This window comes from Triturus cristatus, chromosome 2_1, assembly GCF_964204655.1.
Source record: "Triturus cristatus chromosome 2_1, aTriCri1.1, whole genome shotgun sequence".
NCBI lineage: Eukaryota > Metazoa > Chordata > Amphibia > Caudata > Salamandridae > Triturus > Triturus cristatus.
The window spans coordinates 34,797,589-34,821,375 of record NC_140581.1 but is presented as its reverse complement, the minus strand read 5'-3'; the positions used below and the strand labels follow the sequence as shown (position 1 = coordinate 34,821,375).

The 23,787-nt window shown below is 40.9% G+C and overlaps 1 protein-coding gene across 1 annotated transcript in view; it reads left to right on the top strand.

Moving 5' to 3' along the window:
* Nucleotides 1-23,787, top strand: part of LOC146863661 (long-chain-fatty-acid--CoA ligase ACSBG2-like) — a 570,849-nt gene that overhangs the window by 509,537 nt on the left and 37,525 nt on the right. The window contains exon 11 of the mRNA XM_085627754.1: nucleotides 18,460-18,599. Within this exon, the coding sequence (XP_085483880.1) occupies nucleotides 18,460-18,599 (140 nt within the window). The remainder of the gene's footprint in view (nucleotides 1-18,459; nucleotides 18,600-23,787) is intronic.

The following is a 23,787-nucleotide window of genomic DNA, read 5'->3' as shown; positions in this document are numbered from 1 at the left end:
CGCTCGCACATGCAACTGCTCCCTGCCTCTCCTCTGCACTCCAAGCCTCTCCAGGGTCGGCTAATTATGTACACCTGCCTGGGTGTGGCCACTTCGGCTAATTGTGTACACCTGCCTGGGTGTGGGCAGTTCCTGGTTGGGTGGGCTGTCGTTGCACAGGATTAGCTGTTTCGTCAAGTCATGTGATGTTATTTACCGAATCCGTACATACCGATTCGGTATTTTCCGATTCGGTAGATACCACCTCGGTATTTTCGGATTCGGTAGATACCACCTCGGTATTTTCCGAATCGGTAATTATCACCTCGGTATTTACCGAATCAGTGAATTCCGATTCGTATTTACCGAATGTTACCGAATCGGTAACTGTTACCGAATTTTTACCTACATATAACTTACCGATTCTAATTTACCGATTCGGTACGGCTCGGTATTTAAGAACCGGTAAAATTTATTTACCTACATGAGGCCCTATATGCTGAAGATCCCAGATTTCGACTAAGTATTCCTTATTTGTTCCATCTTTTATTTGAAAGCGACTTGTCTGCACTGTCTTATGCAGTAAATCACATTTTAAAAAGTGGAGTACATTTACAAAATGTGTCTGCTAAGGATTTTATGGAGAAAGTGTAGCACCGAGATGATCATTTGGAAACACAACTGATCAATCTGATGGCTTGTCAGCGTGGGACAAATGAATATTGGTACCGACGCCATGGTGAATTAAAATGCATGTTACGGAATTTAGGAACACCAACATGGTTCGTTACCCTAAGCTGTGCGGAGTACGCTTGGGATGATTTACTGGATTTTCTACGAGAGGCAAATTCCAACATTAAAAACATCGAATACAAGACAGCAGGAGAACTGTGCTCATTGGATCCGGTTAATGTTTGCAGATATTTCAATCATAGATTTGAGGCTATGATGTCCTTCATCTGCAATAAAAAAAATCCACCTCTTGGAGAAGTAGTAGATTTCTTTTGGAGAAAAGAGTACCAGGCAAGAGGTGCTCCTCATATTCATATGCTGTTGTGGATCAAGGATGCCCCAAAGTTTGGAACAGATACTGATGAAGCAGTGTTATCTTTCATTGAAGAATATGCAACATGTGCTATACCAAAAAGCACAGAAGAGAAAAAGTTAAAGGAGCAAGTTTTACGTTTCCAAAGTCATCGGTGTGGAAAATACTGTCGACGGAAATACAAGAGCAAAGATAAATACTACACTAAATGTCGATTTGGATTTCCTAGACCTGTTCTTTCAAATGGAAGAGTCAACAGTTTTATGTCAGCTGTGAGACATACTATCACAAGAAAATCACCTAAGAATACCTACAACCTAAAAAGAAAAGAAGAATCAAAAAATATAAATGACTACAACCCAGTCATTTTATCCATGTGGAACGCTAACATGGATATACAGTATGTAGCTGACAATTCCATTGCTGTTGCTCGATATGTAACGTCTTACATTACGAAATCAGAAAAAACAGAATTGAAGGAAATGTGGGAAGAGATTTCTCACGAGAAGACTGTCAGTAAGAAGCTGTACAGTTTCAGTTTGAAGATGTTATCGCATCGAGAAATTGGATCCTACGAATGTTCAGATAGGTTATCTTCTGCAAGTCTCTACTCGAAGTCAAGAAGAATAATTTGGGCAAGTTTAGGCCTTGCAGCAATGAGAAATCGGGTACTGAAATCTGTTGGAGAAATTGAATATTTGGCCGAGAATGACCCAGAAAGTACAGATATTTTGAAATCAAATATGTTGGACACATATTATCCCAAGAGAAGTCAACATCTGGAGAACATGTGTCTCTATGAAGTGCTGCAGAACTACATTTATTCACGGAAAGCCGCAGAAGACATCAACAATGGAAAATATAAAGTCGTTGGTGAGGAAGGATGTTTGGTGAAGCAAACAAAAGGAAGTTTGATAAATCACAGGAAGCTGAGTTGCGACACTACTGACAAGAAGGAATTTTACTACTTGGCTCTTTTACAGTTGTTTAAACCATGGCGTACAGAGGATGAACTACTGGGAGAATTTCAAAGCTATGAAGATTCTTTTAATGCTTGCAAATACAGCATACAATGCAGTACATTCTCAAGTTATCTGCAAATGTTAAATGAAGAAATTGAACAGGAAACTACAATTGCAGCAGAAATAGCTAGAGACAGTTCTCAGGACAGCCAAAGTTCAGGAACACTCAGTCAAGATCCCCTAGGACAACCAATCGTTGAAAATGAAGCATCAATAGCCATGAATGAAGTGGAAACGGCTATGAATCAAGCTCAAGAAGAATTTATAGACTTAGAAAATTTGGAAAGACAACTGAATCAAGAGCAGCAACAAATTTATGAAGAGATCAGAAACAAAATTGATCACGGATTTCTACATGAAAAAAAAGAGTGCTCATGCACATCATTTCATCCAATCAGGATGTATGTAAGCGGACAAGCTGGAACTGGAAAAAGTTTCCTTATAAAAGTCATCATAAGCTACCTACAGCAAAAAACAGATTCTACTTTGTCTTGTGTGGTTACTGCTCCAACTGGGTTAGCAGCATATAACATAAAAGGAATCACTTTACATCGTTTGCTAATGTTACCAGTGGAGCATGAGAACAAAATACAATACAACAAGCTAACTGGAGAAGCATCCTTGGAAGTTTCAAGAGTATTGAAGAAGATGCAAGTTCTCATTATTGATGAGGTGAGCATGGTATCAAACTTAATGCTTGCCTTTGTGCATTTAAGAATGCAGCAAATTTTGAAGACAGACTATGACATGTTATTTGGTGGAAAACACGTCATAGTTTTTGGAGATCTTTTGCAACTTACTCCAGTTAAAGGACAACCAGTGTTTAATACTGTCACACATGAAGACACGAATAAGTCATTGGGAAGCATCGGAAATACAAATATTTGGTCCTTCTTTGAGTACAAGGAACTTACTACTAATATGAGGCAAGCAAGCGATGAAGAATATGGAAGTATTCTGAAAGATATCAGAATTGGACTACTCACAGAAGTTGGCAAAAAAGCATTACAGAGTCGGCTGCTACATAATTTATTTCCAAAGAAAGAAATAGTTGTAGAGAAAATATACAAGAACATTGCAGAAAACAAAAGTGTCATCTGCTTAATGCCAACTCTACGTGAATGCTCAATATTTAATGAGGAGCTTTTGAAATTGGAAAAGGAAGAGATCAGGAAATTGGAAGCAGTGGACAAAATTGAGGATGGAAGAATTACTGTCACAGTAACAGGCACAATGAAAAATAAATTGGATTCACTAGAGAAGAACATCTCCAAAACAGCTGGATTAGAAAAAAATCTATATGTTTGCATGAACTGTAGAGTATTTTTAAGGAGAAATTTGGATGTTGAAAAAGGTTTAGTTAATGGAGCTATGGGAAGAGTTGTGGGTTTTATTAATTATCAGAAAAAAGATGGAATTGAATGTTTAAAAATAAAATTTGATCAGATAGAAGAAGTTAAAGATATTTGTCGTTGTACAGTTCGTTTCATGCTTGTGAAAGACTTATATGTACGTAGGAAGCAGTTTCCGTTTTCTCTAGCATATGCTGTAACTATTCACAAGTCTCAAGGATTGACTGTAGATTGTGCATTTGTGAACATTGGTTCAACTGTGTTCAAAGAAGGTATGGCATATGTTGCTTTGTCACGAGTGAAAACATTATCAGGTTTATTCATGATAGACTTTGATGATTCAAAAGTTAGTGCTGATACAAACTGTGTAAAGGAGTATAATAGATTAAGAAGAAGCTATGCTCCTCATTTAGGTCACTATCCTGTGTTGGAGAAACGTGTAGTTTCTCGTAAAAGGAAAAATGAGAATATCTGTAATGAAGATGTAGAGAGGAGGAAAAAAAAGAGGAGTGATGTAATTGCAAGCAAAAAGAAAAAGGAAAATGAAGAACAGGTTGTAGGATGTCATTTTGAAAATAGCTCTGGTGTCAACTGCTACGCAAATGTAGTGCTGAATGTTGCATTTTATCTGGAAAGTTTGCAAGAGCAGATAATAGTAAATCAGGGAAAAAGATTCTGTTCTGAGCTGAGTCTCCTTTTTCAAAAGCTGAGTAAAGATAAAACTCAAATAGAAAGTGCTACTGAAATTAGAAAACTTTTAGATGTATGTTCAGGACGAACACAGTTTTCTCAAAATGAACAGCAAGATGCACACGAATTTTTGATGTATTTTCTTCAAGTACTGGAAGAAGAAGAAGTTGCAATTGATATTTTATTTGGTCTCTCTTATAAATGGGAACATAGTTGTGAAAACTGTTATAATATATGTGGCTCTAATGTTGATAATGAAAGGTTTATTTATTTGACATTGCCAGAGAGTAAAACAGTCACTTTTGCAAAATTAGTTAAAGATGCTAATCATAGCATGAAATGCGGTGAGTGTCAATCTGACATGTTTTCAACATTAATTTTAAAGGAATACGGACAGTATGTAATTTTAATGATGCAACGATGTAGAGCTGATGGTTCAAAATTGGATACTTTAATAAAGAAGTTTACAGGACAGCAATTATCAATTTCAGGAAAAACTTTTGTAACTGTTGCAATAATTTTCCATGATGGACCTACTGTTACTTCTGGACATTACACAGTTTATCTTAAATGTGAAAAAGGCTGGACACTGTGTAATGATTCCCAATTGATTTTCAAACAACGTTTGCCTTTTGATTTAGCAAATTCCTATCTAATCTTCCTGAAACCTAAATTTTAGAGAGACTTGGCAAGATCTGGACAAAATAATTTTACCATTTTACTGGATTACCATTGGAATTTTCAAAAAAAAAGATTTTTTAAATTATCATTTGGCCTAATGGAAAGATAACCAATTGTAATGTGGACTTTTTTAATTTTTTATGAAACTTTCAAAAACCAATAATTTAGAGAAAATCGGTAACATCTGCACAATTTAAATTTTGGAATGTTATTGGAGTGCCATTGGAAATTTTTTCAAAAAAGATTTTTAAAATTACTATTTGGCCATGCGGAAAAGTAACCAATTCTATTGTGGACTTAATAAATTATTTAAAAAAATTTCGGGAACCAAAATGTTACAGAGAATCGGTGAGATCTGGACAAATTAAACTTTAGACATTTATTGGATTACCATTGGAAATTTAATCCAAAATTTTTTTTTAAATTACTATTTGGCCTAAAGGAAATGGAATCAGATGTATTGTGGAGTTATTTGAGATATAATATTGTGATTATACTTCTGAAACAAAAATATCAGACGGTATTTTAAAGAAATAAGTATTGTTTTTTGATGATATTTTTTTAGAATATTATGCATTTCTGTAATGTTAAGTTTAAGTGAGAAGAGATTCTTGGCTTTTTTAATACAATCTTTGAGATTGTTATTTTTTTTTTGCCCGCTGTTAAATGATGAATGCAATTGCTTTCACAATTTATAGTGAAATGCAATATATTCTGAAAACAGCAAAAATAAGGCAAAAATATTTTTTGGTAAATATGTAAATACGTGTACTGTATTTTAAAATGTTTAAAAAATATTAATACTTTTTTCTTTTTTTTCAGATTGATATAGAAAATTTTCGAAAACTAGAACCATTTTTAAAGCAATTTTTTTTTTAAAAAAACAAATGAATAAATATTTTTTTGAGTGGGTATGGTAAGTCAATAATAATAATTGTAGTGTCTCAAAGACCTTGTAATGTGATAATTGATTTTTAGTGTTTTTTAAAAAAAAAAAAAAAAAATTACGCGCACCGTACGCGTACGGTAAAAAAAAAAAAAAAAGTTTTTAAAAACATATATAAAAAAAAGATGAATGATAAGGTTGGCTCGTAAAAGAGCCGTTGTGTTCATGCAGGGAGAGAGGAAAGAAAGAATGGGAAAATTAGTCTCTGTGACAAGTGTGCTGATCTATTTTGAGGTTCACTAGGGAAACACTGGTCTCCCTATGACAAATTAGATCATGACAAGAGGCACATCGAATATCAACCCTCAGAAATCGAGGGTTAATTTCCAGAGGGCCAGCAAAAGGAGATGCTCCCCCCACAGATGAAGGGCTCACCTGACCTGCAGAAGAAGGAGTCAGCCCTGCAGATGATGGTCCAGGCTGAGCTGCTGTGGATGTGCTTGGAAGACTTACTGAAGGGTTACCTTCAGTAAGTCGAGCATGTGTCCTTCTGTGTACATCCCTGAGGTGCCTCATCATGGTATGATTCCCAAAGGAATACTTCCTGTCAGGATTACCTCTTGAAAGTACACGCTTACACAGCTTACAAGTCACTAAGGGTGCATTTACCTTTTGCTGGCCTTCAGGAAAAGTAAAATAATCCCATACATAAGAGGTCTTTTGTTTCCTCGCTCTCTGCCTCCAGGTAGTGCTGCTAGTGCTAGCCTCACTCTCAGAAGAGCTCTGCTGTTCTGCCATCGTATCACAAAGACAACCCAGCTCCTTCTCCTAAGGGATCACAAGCAGAAATGAGGGGAATGGGTGTGGTGTAGGAGAGTTCTAGAACTGAAAGTAGTTTCAAAAAGTTGTGTTTCATGATCACATGACCTACCGTACGCTTACGGTACGCTTACGGTACGCTTACGGAAAAAGTACGCATGCGCGTAAAAAAGACACACGCTTGCGCGCATGCGCTTAACAGTCACTCCCCGACACATCCGCGTAACGTGCGCGTGTAGCGTATACGCGTACACGACCCACGCATAGTATGCGCCGCTACGCAAATTGCGTAAATATACGCAAACAGCGTAGATAAATTACGGACGTTGCGTTAACCGTACGCTTACCGTAAGCTTACGGTACGCGTACTAAAAAAAAGGGAAAAAATGTACTGCAAAAAATTTTAACATGTTTATTTTATGAAATATATTTAAAAAAACATATTAAAGAATTTTAAAAATTTAACCATAGTCTTTATAAAAGGTTAGAACATTAAATTAAAAATATGTTTAAAAAAATAGAAGAAAAAACAAAAATTAGCATTTAAAAAACCTTGCAAATTCACTGAAAAAACCATGGGTTTCACACACGTTATAGTTAGGAATTAGCATTTAAAAAACTTTGCAAATTCACTGAAAAAACCATGGGTTTCACACACGTTATAGTTAGGAATTAGCATTTAAAAAACCTTATAAATTCAGTGAAAAAACCATAGGTTTCACACACGTTATAGTTAGGAATTAGCATTTAAAAAACCTTAGAAATTCAGTGAAAAAACCATAGGTATCACACATGTTATAGTTAGCTGGACATTTTACTCGTAAAAAACCATTGAAATTCCCCCGTTATAGTTAGTTAAGCTAACTATAACTCGCGCGCCCGCAATGCACTGCTGATGACGTCACATATTACATCACTCATGACATGGTCAGTGACATCACTCATGACATCACTGATGACATCTCAAATGACATCACTGATGACATCATCCTTGTGATAGAGTGGCAGACCTCCTCTCACCCTAATATAACCTTTGATACACACATTCAAAAATAGAGACTAAACTTTTCAAAACAATGGACATACCAATACCAGTTACAACAACCTATTCAGTAATTCTAAGATCCACATACACATCCACTCATTCACCAACAGTCCTATACAGTCACTCATACATGTACTCACTCATCATATGTACTCATACACCTATACATCCTGTTACACAATGCCACTCATCCGTAGAGTTACTCACACACATAGTCACTCATGCTAATAAAGAATCAAACATCCGTTTACTTGCATATAGTTATACACACACCACCACACTTACTTCTACAAAAACTTACACATACATCGGGGCCGATTACGATCCTGGAAAAACCCGGTACAAACCGTGGGTCGGAGCTTTTTCTCCGTCCGACTCGTACCGGGTTGTAAAACTTTACAAACATGCAATTACGATTCGTACGGAAACACCATTCCCGTACGATTCGGAAAAAAGACCAACCGACAGAAAAATACATACAAATGTGATCCGGGACACCGCGGACGTGACGTCCGGACGGAGTTAGGCATGTTTTTACGTACCAGCAATTACGATTCGCACCGACTGCAGTCCGGATGGGAACATTTTTACGGCACCTAAAAAGTGCCGGAAAAGCTAAGTACGCAGCGATGCGAGCCGATTAGGGGGCCCGGTACGTGCCGTACCCCCCCCGCCCCCCGTATGTACGGAGCGTACCCCCCAGCCCCCCGTATGTACGGAGCGTACCCCCGTACCACCCAGCCCCCCGTATGTACGGGGCGTACCCCCGTACCCCCCAGCCCCCCATATGTACGGAGCGTACCCCCACCCCCGTATGTACGGAGCGTACCCCCGTACCACCCAGCCCCCCGTATGTACGGAGCGTACCCCCACCCCCGTATGTACGGAGCGTACCCCCGTACCACCCAGCCCCCCGTATGTACGGAGCGTACCCCCGTACCACCCAGCCCCCCGTATGTACGGGGTGTACCCCCGTACCCCCCAGCCCCCCGTATGTACGGAGCATACCCCCACCCCCGTATATACGGAGCGTACCCCCGTACCACCCAGCCCCCCGTATGTACGGAGCGTACCCCCACTACACGCTGGGGGTCCGCACCGTACATATGGGGGTTGGGGTATGCTCCGTACATACGGGGGGCTGGGGGGTACGGGGGTACGCTCCGTACATACGGGGGCTGGGGGTACGCTCCGTACATACGGGGGCTGGGGGTACGGCGCGCCCATCCGCGGGGGGGCTGGGGGTACGGCGCGAACATACGGGGCGGGGGGGGGTACGGCGCGTACCAGGCACTTGTTTGGACATCTCCATGGTTGCTATGGGAGTTCGCTCCGGACAGTCTTTTTTCCATACAGTTGTACAATCGGACGGATGGGACGGATCGTAATTGCGCATTGGGACTTCAGTTTTCCCATTTGTTCGTAAAAATGTCCGGGGACGTGTCGGAGATTTTTCCCGACCCGAGGACGTGTGGGGGAATTTTCCCAATGCGATTTGTATGGACTTTTTCCCATACGAATCGTAATTGGCAGTTTGTACGGCGCTTTTACCATTTGTACGGAAAAAAGTCCAGATTCAATTTGGTTGGGGAAATTTTTTCCAGGATCCTAATCGGCACCTTAGTCTTTTAAACAATCACTTATAGAAACACATACTTATTCATACAGGAACTCTTTCAATCTCTCACTCTCACATATACTCACTTATATACACCAATAGTCACATATACTAGTTAAAAACATATGTAGTTACTCATAAAGACACTGTTGAGACAGTCATTCACTCACTAACACACCCATACACACACTCATCCACCCATGCAGTCCTGCACACATACTATCTTCAACACATACAAACAGTGAGTCACTCATTCATGCACCTATGCACTACGTAATACCCCCCACCGAACCATGCAGACACTCAGACTGATACTCAAAAAACCAACTAATAACCTATATAGACACTCATGTAGGTACTCACCAACCCATACAGCCACTTATACACAAAGTGAAAGACTGATACAGATATATACATATTTAAACATTACTCACTAAGCCATGTATTCACTATGATACACTTAATCAGTCAGTTACACAATCAATTTTTCAAAAACAAATCATCCATTTAGACACTTATATACCCATTTATTCTTCCATCGACCTTGAGATATACATATATAAAACATATTTAATTTTCAGAAAAACACACATTCACTGGATGATGTCATCAGTGATGTCATCAGTGATGTCATTTGAGATGTCATCAGTGATGTCATGAGTGATGTCACTGACCATGTCATGAGTGATGTAATATGTGACGTCATCAGCAGTGCATTGCGGGCGCGCGAGTTATAGTTAGCTTAACTAACTATAACGGGGGAATTTCAATGGTTTTTTACGAGTAAAATGTCCAGCTAACTATAACATGTGTGATACCTATGGTTTTTTCACTGAATTTCTAAGGTTTTTTAAATGCTAATTCCTAACTATAACGTGTGTGAAACCTATGGTTTTTTCACTGAATTTCTAAGGTTTTTTAAATGCTAATTCCTAACTATAACGTGTGTGAAACCCATGGTTTTTTCAGTGAATATATATATATATATATATATATATATATATATATATATTCACTGAAAAAACCGTTATAGTTAGTGCAGGCAACTATAACTCACGTGACCGCAATCCTCTGCTGATGCTAATACTGTATTTAGACACTTATTTGCCCATGTCTTCTTCCATTAAATTTTAGCTATACATATATTGCAAATATTTTTTTTCATAAAGACACATATGTCATCAGCAGAGGATTGCGGTCACGTGAGTTATAGTTGCCTGCACTAACTATAACGGGGGAATTTCATTGGTTTTTTATCAGTAAAATTTCCGCTAACTATAACATGTGTGAAACCTATGGTTTTTTCAGTGAATTTGCAAGGTTTTTTAAATGCTAATTCCTAACTATAACGTGTGTGAAACCTATGGTTTTTTCAGTGAATTTGTACGTTTTTTTAAATGCTAAGTTACTTTACGCCATTCGTGGCGTGCGCGCCCACTTAACACAGTTCGTTCCGTGCGCGCACGGTGCGCTTCGCGCACCGCGCGCCCACTTTACGCAGTTAGTGCCGTGCACACACGGTGGGCACGCGGTGCGCTACGCGCACCGCGTGCCCACGTTACGCTAGATGGGCCATGTACGCACGATGCGCTTCGCGCACCATGCGCACATGGAGGACATATGATGCGCTTCGTTGTGAAAGGTAATATTTTAATTTTTCAGTATGCTAATAAGACATGCACAAATGGTGCCCTGCGGGCACCATTTGCACATGGGGTGGGGAGAGTTTGGATATTTTTTTTTTTTTTATAATTTTTACCGTACGTGTACGGTAAGCGTAATCGGCGAAATTATCGAAAAAATGAAAATTCCGTTTTTGGCTTTAGGGGAACTTTGGGGACTCCCTCAACATGGCTATGTGCTTAGGAGCTGTCTAAACAGCCCCTTTACATGTTTTTGCCCTTTGTTTTTAAACCCCCTCTCAGAGTGCGAGAGAGAAAATGGCGGCCGCCACTTCCTGGTTTCGACCGATTCGAATGTTTACTAAGATCTAACAGCCAATCAGATTCGCGCTCGCGCACGTCACCGTACGCGTACGGTAAGCTTACCGTAAGCGCACCGTAAGCTGGCTCAGATATATATATTGATTTAAAGGCTATTTTCTCAGGAACTACTGAACAGATTTACACCAGACCTACAAAAGGCACTTCCTTGACCTGAGGACTACCTCTCTGCCAAATTTCAAGTAACTCTGTTCAGCCGTTCGGGCTGTAGCTGTGTCTAAAGGTCCTATGGAAAAATGCATGGGAAAAACGCGTTTTGGGACCCCCCTTTTATCTCAGCCCCCGCTTGACGAATCCCCCCGAGACTTTCAGGGTAGGAGCGGAGCATAGCGCCCCACCTATTTTGAAAATTTCGCGAGGCTTCGTCGACCGGCGCCAAAGTTATTCCAAATAGAATGTTGCGGTTTTCCTATGGAAACAGGGTCCTAACTATAACTACCTACTGGTGACCGCCAGTAGGTAATATATATATATATATATATATATATATATATATATATATATATATATATATATATATATATATATACACATTAATGCAAGAATAACATTTATACATTATATCACATACATTGAGCTCACAATACCCATAAAAAGATAAACACATTTTACCCAGGCAAAATTTTACCAGTTTACCAAGCAAAATGTCTGAGATGTGAGGACAAAGATGCAGCATTTTTACACATGCTAGAACTGAGTATAAAAATGTTACCAGTGAATTTATAGATTTAGCTCTAATCTTGATAAAGGGTCAAGTGACCATGAGGTAGAAATCAACCTAAAAAACCCAAATTACTGCTCTGAAAATGAGAATTTCTGAAATGTGCTGATGACAAGGGTCCAATTCTACATATAGAAGCCAAGAATGGAAGAAAAATGCCTGATCGTGCCAAAGTATGAGATAACATGACAGACCTGATCCAGAAAACCATACGGAATAGGGCAACAGTGACCATTTATTTAGCATACCATAGGTCTATCAGGTGATGGATTAGTAGCTCATAAAAGTGATGCAACCAAAACATGGTATGCTGAAAGTCACAATTTCACAGCTTCAGACTTTCGGAAGAGAACCCATGATTTCCAGGAATTAGTTAGGGAGTTAAAGTACACTGGTTAGGGGACCAAAAGGTGATGGAAGTGTTTTGAAATGTTGACAGATTAAAAAATATATATATTGCTGAATATGTGAAGGAAAAAGTTCACAGGTATGTATAATTGTAATGTATGGTGCCTACCATGGATGTTACTGTTACCTTGAAATACATTTGTTTAGAAAAATTGACCTCAAGGCATGCTTGATAAACCGCTTCATTGCTACAGAAGCATTGCTTTATATCTAAGACCTTCATCTCAACTTAAAGATGAAATCACTAAAGCTAATACCGAAGATTCCCAAAACATGCCCACCATGTTTCTGCATGACTAGACTTCGATTCTGGAATTAAATCCCTGAGTAATGAGATTGCAATACAGAACTAACAGGTATGGGGCAAATATATATTTGATAGTACAAATAACCAGGGGAAAAAGGTGGCACTGTGGTGTCCCGTACCCAGTGCTGTTCTGCAGCTTAAAGTCATTCCTATTTTCTTCCTTCTCCGTGCGTTCTAGTAGGAATGCAGAGTTATGAACTGTGTAGTCAGTTCCTGGGTTAGATGACTCTGAGGGGCATATTCACCAGCCCCATTGCACTGTTCTTGCGATGCAACTCAAAAAAGAGGTTTATGAAGCCAAGCAAGGCCACCTTAATCTCAAATGAAGCGACGCAGCGCAAATCACTGCGTTGCTTTACTCTGTGTCAGGGAGGCGTTCCATGGATGTTGTGTAGGTGCTCCAACGCAACTCCCATGGTTTTTGATGCATTCTCAGATTTACCATAACTGGTAAACCTTGGAATGCGCCAATAAGATATGCCTCCTCAGGTGAGGCGTAATAAAGAGAAATATCTTTATTATAGAATAGAATAACGCTGACCAGTGAGCTTAAGGAGGCTGCGATCTTGAAGATAATCTTTTCAACCTCGGATACCACAAGAATGGCGGCTGGTCCCACCATCTCAAAATTAGAGGCTACAAAACACCTGGAACACCCTTAGAAAAGAAGTGTCTTTGTGCGGCACAGACAGTCCCGCCCTCACCAACGAAGGGTGGTGGGCACTACCTATAGTCTCTCAATTACTTATGGAACACAGCAGCACAGTCAAGCCCTCTCTTCCAGTGGAGAGAGTACCCCAAACCTGGGACACACTACAGACAGCTATGTAGCTGCTGATGCGTTGGTTGTGGCCCCGCCTGCCTCCCCATACTCAGGATACCCCAGGGCACACGGTGCGCGTCTTTATTGAATCGGTGCTAAGAAAGCTTCCTGGACTGGACATAAACTATGCAACCTGCTTATCTGCAGATGCGTTTCCTGTAATTAACCACCCAGAGTGCTGGCAGCGAGGGGCAGTAAAATGACCCGGAGGCTGTAATGCTCACCACGTGTTTGGGCTACATGCCGCCACTCCCAAAACCGTAGCACCCCAAGAGACTAGAACACGTTATTGTGGGCACAAACAGCGGGCCAGTCCCATCCACTAGCCGGGCATCTCCATTGAACAGCAATTATTACATGCAATCGGCACTGCAATGGGTGCAGTTCTGCCAGCTGGCATAGACCACGTACATAGTCCACAAGTGAGATGTACAGCTGCCTGTACCCTATACCCTCCTGCCCCTCATGCCCCCTCCCCTAAGTCATACTGCAGCTAAGACTGGGCAAGCTTTCTTTAACCACAAACTCTGACTCCCCATTTCCCATTTATCAGCACATTGTGACTACAGAGTTTTTTTTCTCGACTCCAGACCCTGCAACGTAAATGTCGACAGTATGGCATTAAAAACCCCCAGCCTTTCCTGGTGTGTCACATCGAATGAGTTAGAATAGGTTTTCTACAGAGTTAGCGAGGATCGGGCTGGTTACACTGGCTTGCTGTAAGGGCAATGCATCACCCCCCACCACTTACACAAATAAAGAGGATGCCACCAGTAAGGCTGACAGTTTTAAATGCCGAAGGCTGTTCTCGGCACTACTTGGTGATGCAGTTTGCCGTCTGCTGAGGCCGGTGCCCCACTGGGCACAAGGTGCTATACGGACACCTACCTGCCTCTGTCAGCCTCAGGTTAAGAGAAACCGTCAACAACATAACAAGCAATGAAGTAACAAGCACTTCTGCAACGTTCAAGGAAACTGAAGCCAGACTCCACATGCTATAAACAAAACATTGGTATTGACAAAAACGAAAGGACAAACAAGAAGCGACGGTGGGTGGCGGTGGGGGGATCGACACAGAGGGTGGGTGGCGGGACGACTCAGACATGCAGCAAGCACTGACACAAGCATGAAGCAATGCAATTAACCAAAAAAAGAGTTTCCCAAATAACACTTAGACTGTCTATGCGTAACAAAACTGAACTTGATCGGTGCTGCACTGGGAAAAAGCAGACGTGACGTTCGCTGCCTAAACCAATTACGCGGCAGCAAAGAAGACCGACACTGCACTGAACAAATGGTAAGCAGCAGACGGGAGCTACCTCGTTTCCTGAATACTACAGGTCTTGCTGACAGCGCATGCGCGCTGTCTTTGCTCGGCCCAAAAAGTGCAAACGGCGCCCGTGTTGGCCCCCACTCACTGCCAAAGTACCCAGATTTGTTCTCTGCTGTAAAGACACGTACATCTTTGGCTGGAAAGCTGATGCTGAGATGGTAGTCTTTGATAACTGCACCTCCAGCACGCTGTGGTCTGCCAGCTCAATTGTCGCCAAAATTGATGGGCAAGCAAGTATTCCTTCAATAAGTGAAGAAGGAGTTTCGGCCAACACATCCAATCTCCTCAGCAATGCATAAGTAACTGACAGTAATAGAATCCGCATGCACTCCCACAACAATGACCTTCAAACATTCCAACTTACATCATAGCCAACCTCTCGTGGCCCGAGTACATTTCAGTATAAACACAACAGTGCTGCTTTTCATGCCTTATTACCAGTGCTACTGCAAGGATTCCTCCTTTCCTGGATGGAGTGTGTTATTACGCCCTATGTCCGCAGTCGTCTGGCTCGAGCGCGCTCTGTCTCTGAGCACTTATGGATGTCATTGCGACATTCGTCTCGAGCGCATTCTGCTTGGAACTGCTGTAACCACGCTCCTGTGAAGACTTTCTCCTTCACACCTTTGCATGTGCTGCTGTATTACTTTTCTTTACCTAGGTCATTACGCTTCCCTGTACGCCATAGTGGGCGTTCCTGGCTGCTGTTCATCATTGGGCAATCAATTCAAGTGTCAATTCAGATTCTCTTCTATTGGCTACATGCTTCTGCCTCCACCTTTCTACAGGATGTCTGCAGAAACTGAAAGTTTTTATCTGAAACCTCTGTCAAAAGGAATTTGCAGTGTGTTTTACAACTAATACATTTTGGATGTATCTCTTCATCTTGAAAGCTGTAAACATAAACTTGATTTCACTATTGTGAGTTTATATTTGTTGGCTACTCTAACTCAGTTATTTACAGGCTTGGTCTTTTAAATCTGGCATCTTGTCGGGTGTTTTTTTTTTAATTTTCTCTGGTCTTATTTTGTTTTCTTTTTATATTACAAAATATTTTTAGGGTGTCTTAGACATATTTCAAAATGCAAAACATTTCTCCACCTCAGTTTTTTCTTGCAATCACCTGGTGAAACCAATTTTGCGATAATCCACATGGGAAAAAGTATTTATTAACTAATTAAAGGGTTGTGGTTCCAATATGTCTTCTGGAAATAAAACCTATGTGCATATACATTGCTTAGGAGCAGAGGACCAAAGAAACATTTGAGAATTTCTCCTAATTATCAGGTGATGACCTGGATTCAACATTATCCTCTTCAAATTAATTTGACATTGCTTTAAAGAAGCTGAACATACATATTTTACCCGGATTATCTACTATTCGGGTGCATTTTTATTATTGCATGAGGTAATGAGGTAGTGATGAAGCTTTAGAAGATTATGCTACAGCCCCAAGACATTTTGCTTCATCTTGTAATTTTGGTGACTTTGTTGAAGATAGGATTAGGGATAATCTTGTGTTGAAGTGCAATAATGATAAGATCAGAGAAGAACTCTGGGTTAAAGATGATCCCAGGTTGATTGAAGTTATTACCATAGCTAAACGGGCTGAGCATTCTATGGCATGCATGAAGGAATTATGGATTTATAAAGATAGTGTTGCTTCTGTAAAAAACGTTTCCCTAAACTGAAAGTTACCCCAAAATCTGTCACTATGTCGAGAACTAAAGTTACCTGGTGGTCCCAGTCATGTGACCAACAGCAAGTGATGTCCTCGATCAGAGCTGTTTACAAAGCCTGTGGCAAAAGGGGACGATTTGCTAAGTGCTTCAAAAGTGTTTGCGAAAGAGAAAATGGATTAAATCTCTTCTGAGGGTCAAGATGTTGCAATTCAGGTTGGCAATGATGACAATTGCATTCCCAAAGTTCCCTGTGAAAACCCATCCAATGCGGTTTCCTCAGATGGTAAGACTGGAAACATGATTTTGGACTCTGGTGCACGCCTTTCTTTGATTTCTGCTATGATTGTTCTCGTTTATTCAAAGGCAAAGGGCTATAACATAAACCTGATGTTTTTCCGTTTAGCTATGATGGTGAGCCCATTGACTTGATAAGGTATTTGGAAGCTACAATAGAGTTTAGAAGGAACCATACTATGCAAAAATACATGTGCTGGTCAAATGTGATACTATCCTTAATTGGCTTCTTCAAAGGTTATTAGACATCTATCGTGATTCTAATTCCACTCCTCAATTTTCAGTAAGAAGCGTTAATTCCCAAGTTCTGTTCCCTAGCATGCTACTCAGATGTTTCCAGATACTTTCTCTGATAAAGCGGGTTGTGTTATGGGTTATATGCACGCATCTGTTTAAAGCCTAATACTGTTTTTGTTACTTGGAATGTGAGAAACATATCTATTTCTCTGCAAGACCAGTTCAAGAACAGCCTAATAAGAGAAAAGTGGAAGACTGTTTCCTTTTATCTATCATAATTGAGAATATTGCTCTACTTTCTGAGATAAAATATTTTAATACATTGGACTTAATGTCTTCTTGCAATCAGGGTAAGTTGACAGAAGGTTCCAAGAAATTCACTTCTTTCATAACTCCTTTTGGAAGTTTCAGGTTCTACCGTAAGTAGTTTGGTCTGTGTTCCACCTCTGCAGTGTTCCTAATGTTGATGACAAATTTGTTATTCCATATGCCTAGAGCAATTTTTTCCAAGATGACGGGCCCGATTCACAGAACTAACTTAAGACAAAATCCTAAACTTACTACCATTTTGGTATTCACAGAAGGCACTTACTCATTTCGGTAGTCACAGAAGTTAGGAGTCCTAACTTTAGGACTCCTAAATGCCTTCTGTGAGTACCGTAAGTCTTAAAGTTACGATTTTTCTCAGTTTAGGAGTAGTAAAGTTAGGACTCCTAACTTTAGGACTCCTAAATGCCTTCTGTGAGTACCGCAAGTCTTAAAGTTCGGATTTTTCTCAGTTTAGGAGTAGTAAAGTTAGGACTCCTAACTTTAGGACTCCTAAATGCCTTCTGTGAATACCGAAAGTCTTAAAGTTAGGACTTTTCTCAGTTTAGGAGTAGTAAAGTTAGGACTCCTAACTTCTGTGAATACCGAAAAGAGTAAGAGCCTTCTGTGAATACCAAATGGTAGTAAGTTTAGGATTTTGTCTTAAATTAGTTCTGTGAATCGGGCCCGACATGCTTATCTTTAGTGATACTCCTAAAAATCACAGAAATTCTATAAATAGGTGCTTGAAGTCTTCAAAAAATAAGGGCTTTACTTTGAAAGTTAACAAACGCAAATGTTGTTGGGAGGAGTTAACCCATTAGGTCATGTGATTTCAAAGAATGTTGTCCGTTCCAAAGACAACCAGTTCACAGCATTAAAAAGAAAGAGGTTCATGTGTTTTTTGGGAACGGCAGAAGTTTATTCCAAGTTTATTCAGGATTTTGCTTGTACTTCCAGTGCCACCAGAAACATTTTGTGGAAAGGAGCTTCCTTCCATCTTCTGATGATTATCAAGGATAATGAGGTTGCAAGAGAGACCTGTCATGTGAGGGGAGAATATACATTTGATAGTACGAAGAACAAGCAACAAATAGGGCTCAAAGACTGGGGCTGCCCTCAGTTCCGTTATGTGGGTTTAATATTTTTTGTAAGGTACTTGAACAATGGCCAATATATAATTAGCGCTTGTATCCGATTGATTGCAGAACTGGTTATCACAGCAGGAGGCGAGAACATTCCTCCAGTTCTTATTGAGAACGCTCTGAAACAGGAGGTGCCCATCATCAGTAACGCCGTGCTTATTGGTGACAAGAGGAGGTTCTTGTCGATGCTGGTGACTCTGAAGGTAAGAAGGCAAAGCTTGCTCGTGCTCGGCAATGAAGGGAAACAGGAACCCTTGACCATACCTATCACCATGAAGGGAGGCACTGAGAGCTCACTTATGCTGATCAATCAGAAAGACAATGGGGAGAAGTTGTCTCTTCTGATCACTCTGAAGATTGGAAATTGTGCATGCTGATCCTTGTAAAAATACCATGGAAAATGCCTATGCTGTCACATGAGACAGATATATTATCCATGCAGATCACTCCAAAAGGATGAAAGGCACCTGTGCAGATCTCTTGAACTTGGAAGGGGTTTTGGCCATGCTGATTATTATGAAGGAAATGGAAAAGTTGTATACTTGATTATGTAAGTAGATGAAAGAATTACACATACTGATGACTGTGAAGTTTTGGGGAAGAGATTGTCGATGATCACTCAAAAATGATATGGTAGAGCACATCTTTGCTGATTGTCTTAACATGAAATGGAACAGCTCGTTCATCATAAAGGGAGGGTAGAGGGCGTGTCCATGCTGATTACTCCAAGTAGAAGGGCAGATCGTGTTCATGCTCAGCACTTACAGAGTAAAGTTATAAAACTTTTATGACAGTTAGTCCATGCTGATCATTCCTAAGATACGATGGACAGCTTGTTCTCGCGGATAATTATGAAGGGAGAATGAGGAAACATATCCATAGTATAAAGGGAAATGGGCATAGCTTGTGGTACTGATCACTTCCAAAGCTAAATCATAATCATATAATACAATCCGGCTAATTAATCTGAACACAAAGTCACAGTTTGTGTGTGTCTCTCCTGATCATTCTTAAGGTAAGGCTCATTTAAAATGATCATTCTGAAAAGAAGTACGCTGATCACTCTGGTTACTGAACTAACAAGTAAATACATGAGTGCTGATCACTCTGTAGATTAAAAGGGAAGAGTCTGATGAAACAATCAATGAAAATCAGAATGTGCATGGAAATCATAAGACATCTTCTGGCAGAGGAGCACAGCGGGCATTCCGTGAGAGAATTGATGTCTGAGGTAGGAGAGTCCTGAAGATTGAAAAGCTCAGTGGCATGGGCACAAGGATTTCAAGATAGATCCAGTGCCACAGGGAGAGGCTTAGAAAGGCAGAGATTGAGAAGTAGGCAGAGGGAGGGTGCGGAATGAGGCATGCATCCACATTCTGGACTACTTGAAGATGATGCAAGAAAAAAAAGCAGTCCGAGACAGAGGGTTTCCAATGCCCAGGTAGAATAGAATAATGGATTTGACCCTGACTTTCTAGAGTTAACATTAAAGAGTGGAATCATCTTGTATGGACTCCGAAAGTAAAAGACACAGCTGGAGGCCACCTGGCTAACTTGTCCAGAAAAAAATCTAGGCAGAGTTCAATGGAAGCAAAGGATTTTACAGAGGAGACAGGGGAGATAGGAGAGCCAAGCTCTGAGGTCCACCACAAGGATGGCCATAGTATTGGTGGACCACAAATAATCAATCCCTTTATCTTGTCACTGTTAAGTTTGAGACGTGTCAGGCATCTAACCTCTCACCGATGTCACACAGGCATGGAACAGCCTGCAGTGACGTTCAAGTTAGCATTGAAAGACACACTCATTTGTGCATCAACCAAATATGAAATTATGGTAAATTCAATGGAATTAATGAGTGTAGGCAGAGTCTTGTTGTAATTGTCGAAACAAGTATATTTCAGACCTGACAGCTTGGGTGTGGTATCTTACCAAATGTTTGCCTTCACCCCTCCTGTTTTCTGAATTTGTTTTTGTTGGCTTTAATGCTCTGTGCACTTGACCAGTGCTAACGTGCTTGTGCTCTCGACCTAAAACATGGTAAAATGGACTTACACCTGATTGGCACATCTAATTTACTTATAAGTCCCTAGTATATAGTTTAGGGCATGTAAATTGTGGGGCATCTATATGACTCAGTTTGCATCACATTTGCATCATGCAACGTGGTACATGCCTGACGCAAACTTTAAGTGAGATTTATGAAGCCGCAAGGCCACTTTGCTCTATAAATCTGGAGTAAAGCAACGAAGCGCCAATCACGTCATGGCCTTACTGTGCCTTGGGAAGGCGTTCCCACACAGCTCCCATGGTTTTTGACACATTCCCAGATTTACCAGAAAAGGTAAACCTTGGAATGCGCCAAAAAGATACGCGTTCCCAGGCATAACGAGGGGAAATATCTTTATTGTTAATTCCTCGTTGTACGTGTGCTGCATTCTGTAGCACACATAGGGGAATGTGCCTCTCAGGATTGCTTTTGTGCAGGAAGATATCTCTTTGTGCACAAAAACAATCCTGCCGGCAACACAGGCACTCTTGCAACATGGTGCAAGGGTGCCTGCTTTGGCCCCTAGGCTGTCAAAAGAGCGCCAGTACAGTGTAAAGGGAAGTACTGTGCCTTATTGCCTTAAATAAGACACATTCTTGCCCTTTCCCTGTCACCCAGTGCTGTGCAGCAAGGTGACTTGCTGCACTGCACCGTGTGACAATCTCATAAATAGGCCCCTAAATGCTAGAGGTGGGCCTGGAGCACTCATTGTGCCATCGAAAGTAGCCCTTTAAAATAGGACTCAGGCCTGCCATTCCAGACTTTAGTGGACTTTTAAACTGAATTTATCACTCCAGCAAATAAACCTTTTGCCAGGTCTGACTCTTCCTTTTGTTAATACATATAAGTCACCCTAAATAGACCCTAAAACAGCTCATAGGGCAAGGTATATTGTAATTCAAAAGTAGGACATGAGGGTCTATATTTTACATGTCTTGGTAGTGAAAAACTCCTAAGTAAGTTTTTAATTACCTATCTCTCCCATTGAATAACTTTCGGTTACCTTATTACATTTACTAAGTGCTAACTTATTTATTGGGAACAGGTAGGAATGCCATGTTTGGGCTCAAATTAATTGTAATTTAAGATCCTCTTTAATGGCAGATTCATATTTTTAATCACATTTCAGGAAATGCCACTTTTTAGTTAGCATTTTCATGCTTCAACCATTTGGTGCCTGCTGCCAGTGTTCTGAGTCATATGACCCCGGCTGGGACTCAACTAATCCTGTTCCCTTTTTGCACCCCACTCTATTCGTGCCGGCAGCCGGAACCCCCCCTCGCTAGCCTGCATGGACAGTGGGACCGGTGACACTCTAGGTACCTACCTTTGCCTTGTAATCTCTAAAGCCGTGCAGCACGCTGCGGCGAGAGGCATTTTCCGCCCTTACAGGCCTGGCTCATCCTGTCTGGTTCTGCTCTGTGCAACGGGGGAGAGGTGATGTGCGAGATGAGGGTCTGCCTTGTGTGAACCTTCTGCAGCCCACTGGTTGTGGGCTGGCCTGTCTCAGTGACTGACCTTCATCTCCCACCTGCTTCTTCACCCACGTGGCTGCTGGAGGTGTACTAGTGAAGGGCCGACTCGATTTGAGCCACTTTAGGAGCGCAGCATGTGACTTCCCATCCCTCCCTCTACAACCTACCAGCAACATAAGCCCCACCATCATTGATTGGTGTATTGTAGAGGGGAGTACTGGTACCACATGGACCTTGTGTAGTCACCATTGGCCGGGGGACAGCTTTAGGATAACTAACCAGCAGTAGATACCCTGGGTCTTTTGTGTGCATTTACATACACTGTTTGAAGTCCACAATGCCTCAGTCATACCTTATACTAGTAGGGACCCCCCATCTGCTGGAGTGCTCTGCCTCTGTATATGACAGGACTGATTTATCTGGCCTCTAATATATCTGGAAGTGTCTTGGGGCGGCCAACTTCTTTTCCTTGTGGCCATCGCCCATCTCGCTATGCCAGCCCAATGTCACACTAAGAAAGACCCTTCCAGGAAGGACCACTTTGCTAAGAACTTGGCAAAGAAAGCAGACTAGATTCCTGAGGCACCCACAACTATGTCACCTACCAAGGGTTCTAGGACAGAGTAGGCGACCTCTGGTGAGGCTCCCATAATGAGGTCCTTTCTGGAACAACTGTTTGGGACTCTTCGAGATGAATTTGCGGCCCATAAGCAGCCACAGAGATTAAGGCCAAACGGGGTAATATGGAAGATCTAGGCCAGAGAGTGAATTTGATAGAGATCAGGGTGTATATAATATCCCTACTTCCACGGATAGAGTAATCTCATAGTTGCACGCACATACATTCTTCACACACTAGGGCCCATTTCACTAACATACGCTCAAATACTCTACCAGCAATAACCTGTGGAAAGAAAAACTCCTAAACACCCTGCATCTATATCGGGGTCGATAAGATCTGGTTATTGTGACTGCCCTTAAACATAATCTAAACAATCTATACAATAATAATCAAAATAGGATACTCAATAATTGACAAGAAATAATAACTAACACCATATTCAAAATTATATTGCTTTATCTAAAATTAGTCAAAGAAAATCAATCAGAATAAATTATTTTTCTCATAGTTACCTATTCTAGCTAAATGTCAGAACGGGTCAGGACAAGTCTCTCGATAAAGTCTCTCAAGACGAAGTCCTCTCAGCAACGATCCTCACCAACGCAGATTCGGAACGCGGCAAAAGGCAAATGGCAAGTGGCAAAAACCCTCTCTAGGCTAACAATTCTTATAGCAAGTCGAACAAAGGAAAATATAATTTGTATTAACTTCTTCCGTCAAACCTCTGAGCAAAGCGAGAAGGAAAGGATGTAGCATCGCTACATTTGAAAATCTCCGCTCAGGAAAAATCACAAAATAAACATAACGGAACAGGAACCAAAAAATACATTTGTATCTTGCAACTTCCACGTCTCCTCGGCAATGAGATCACAGTTCAGAGTCTTTCTTTAAAGCTCCTTTGTTTCCCAAAGCTGCCAAGGACGCTTCATTTCATTTGGAGATCGCCCAAAACTGCTGCTGTCCTCACGGAAAATTTCAACCAGGCAAAGCAAGGACTGTGGTCAGCTGACTTCAAGACCATATTCAGCAAGGCTCTCTCTCGTCACAGATTTCTACTCGAGGCCAGGTTTTACAATCGGCCATCTTTGTTTAGGCCACAATAGGCCACAATAGACCATCTTAATTAAAAGAGACAAAAACAACGTTACCACAGCATAGTGATTGAACAGTGTTAACCCCACTAATACCCTTATGTGTATGCAATTATCTAGCTCTTGCAACATAAAAAAGCATTAATTCGAAAA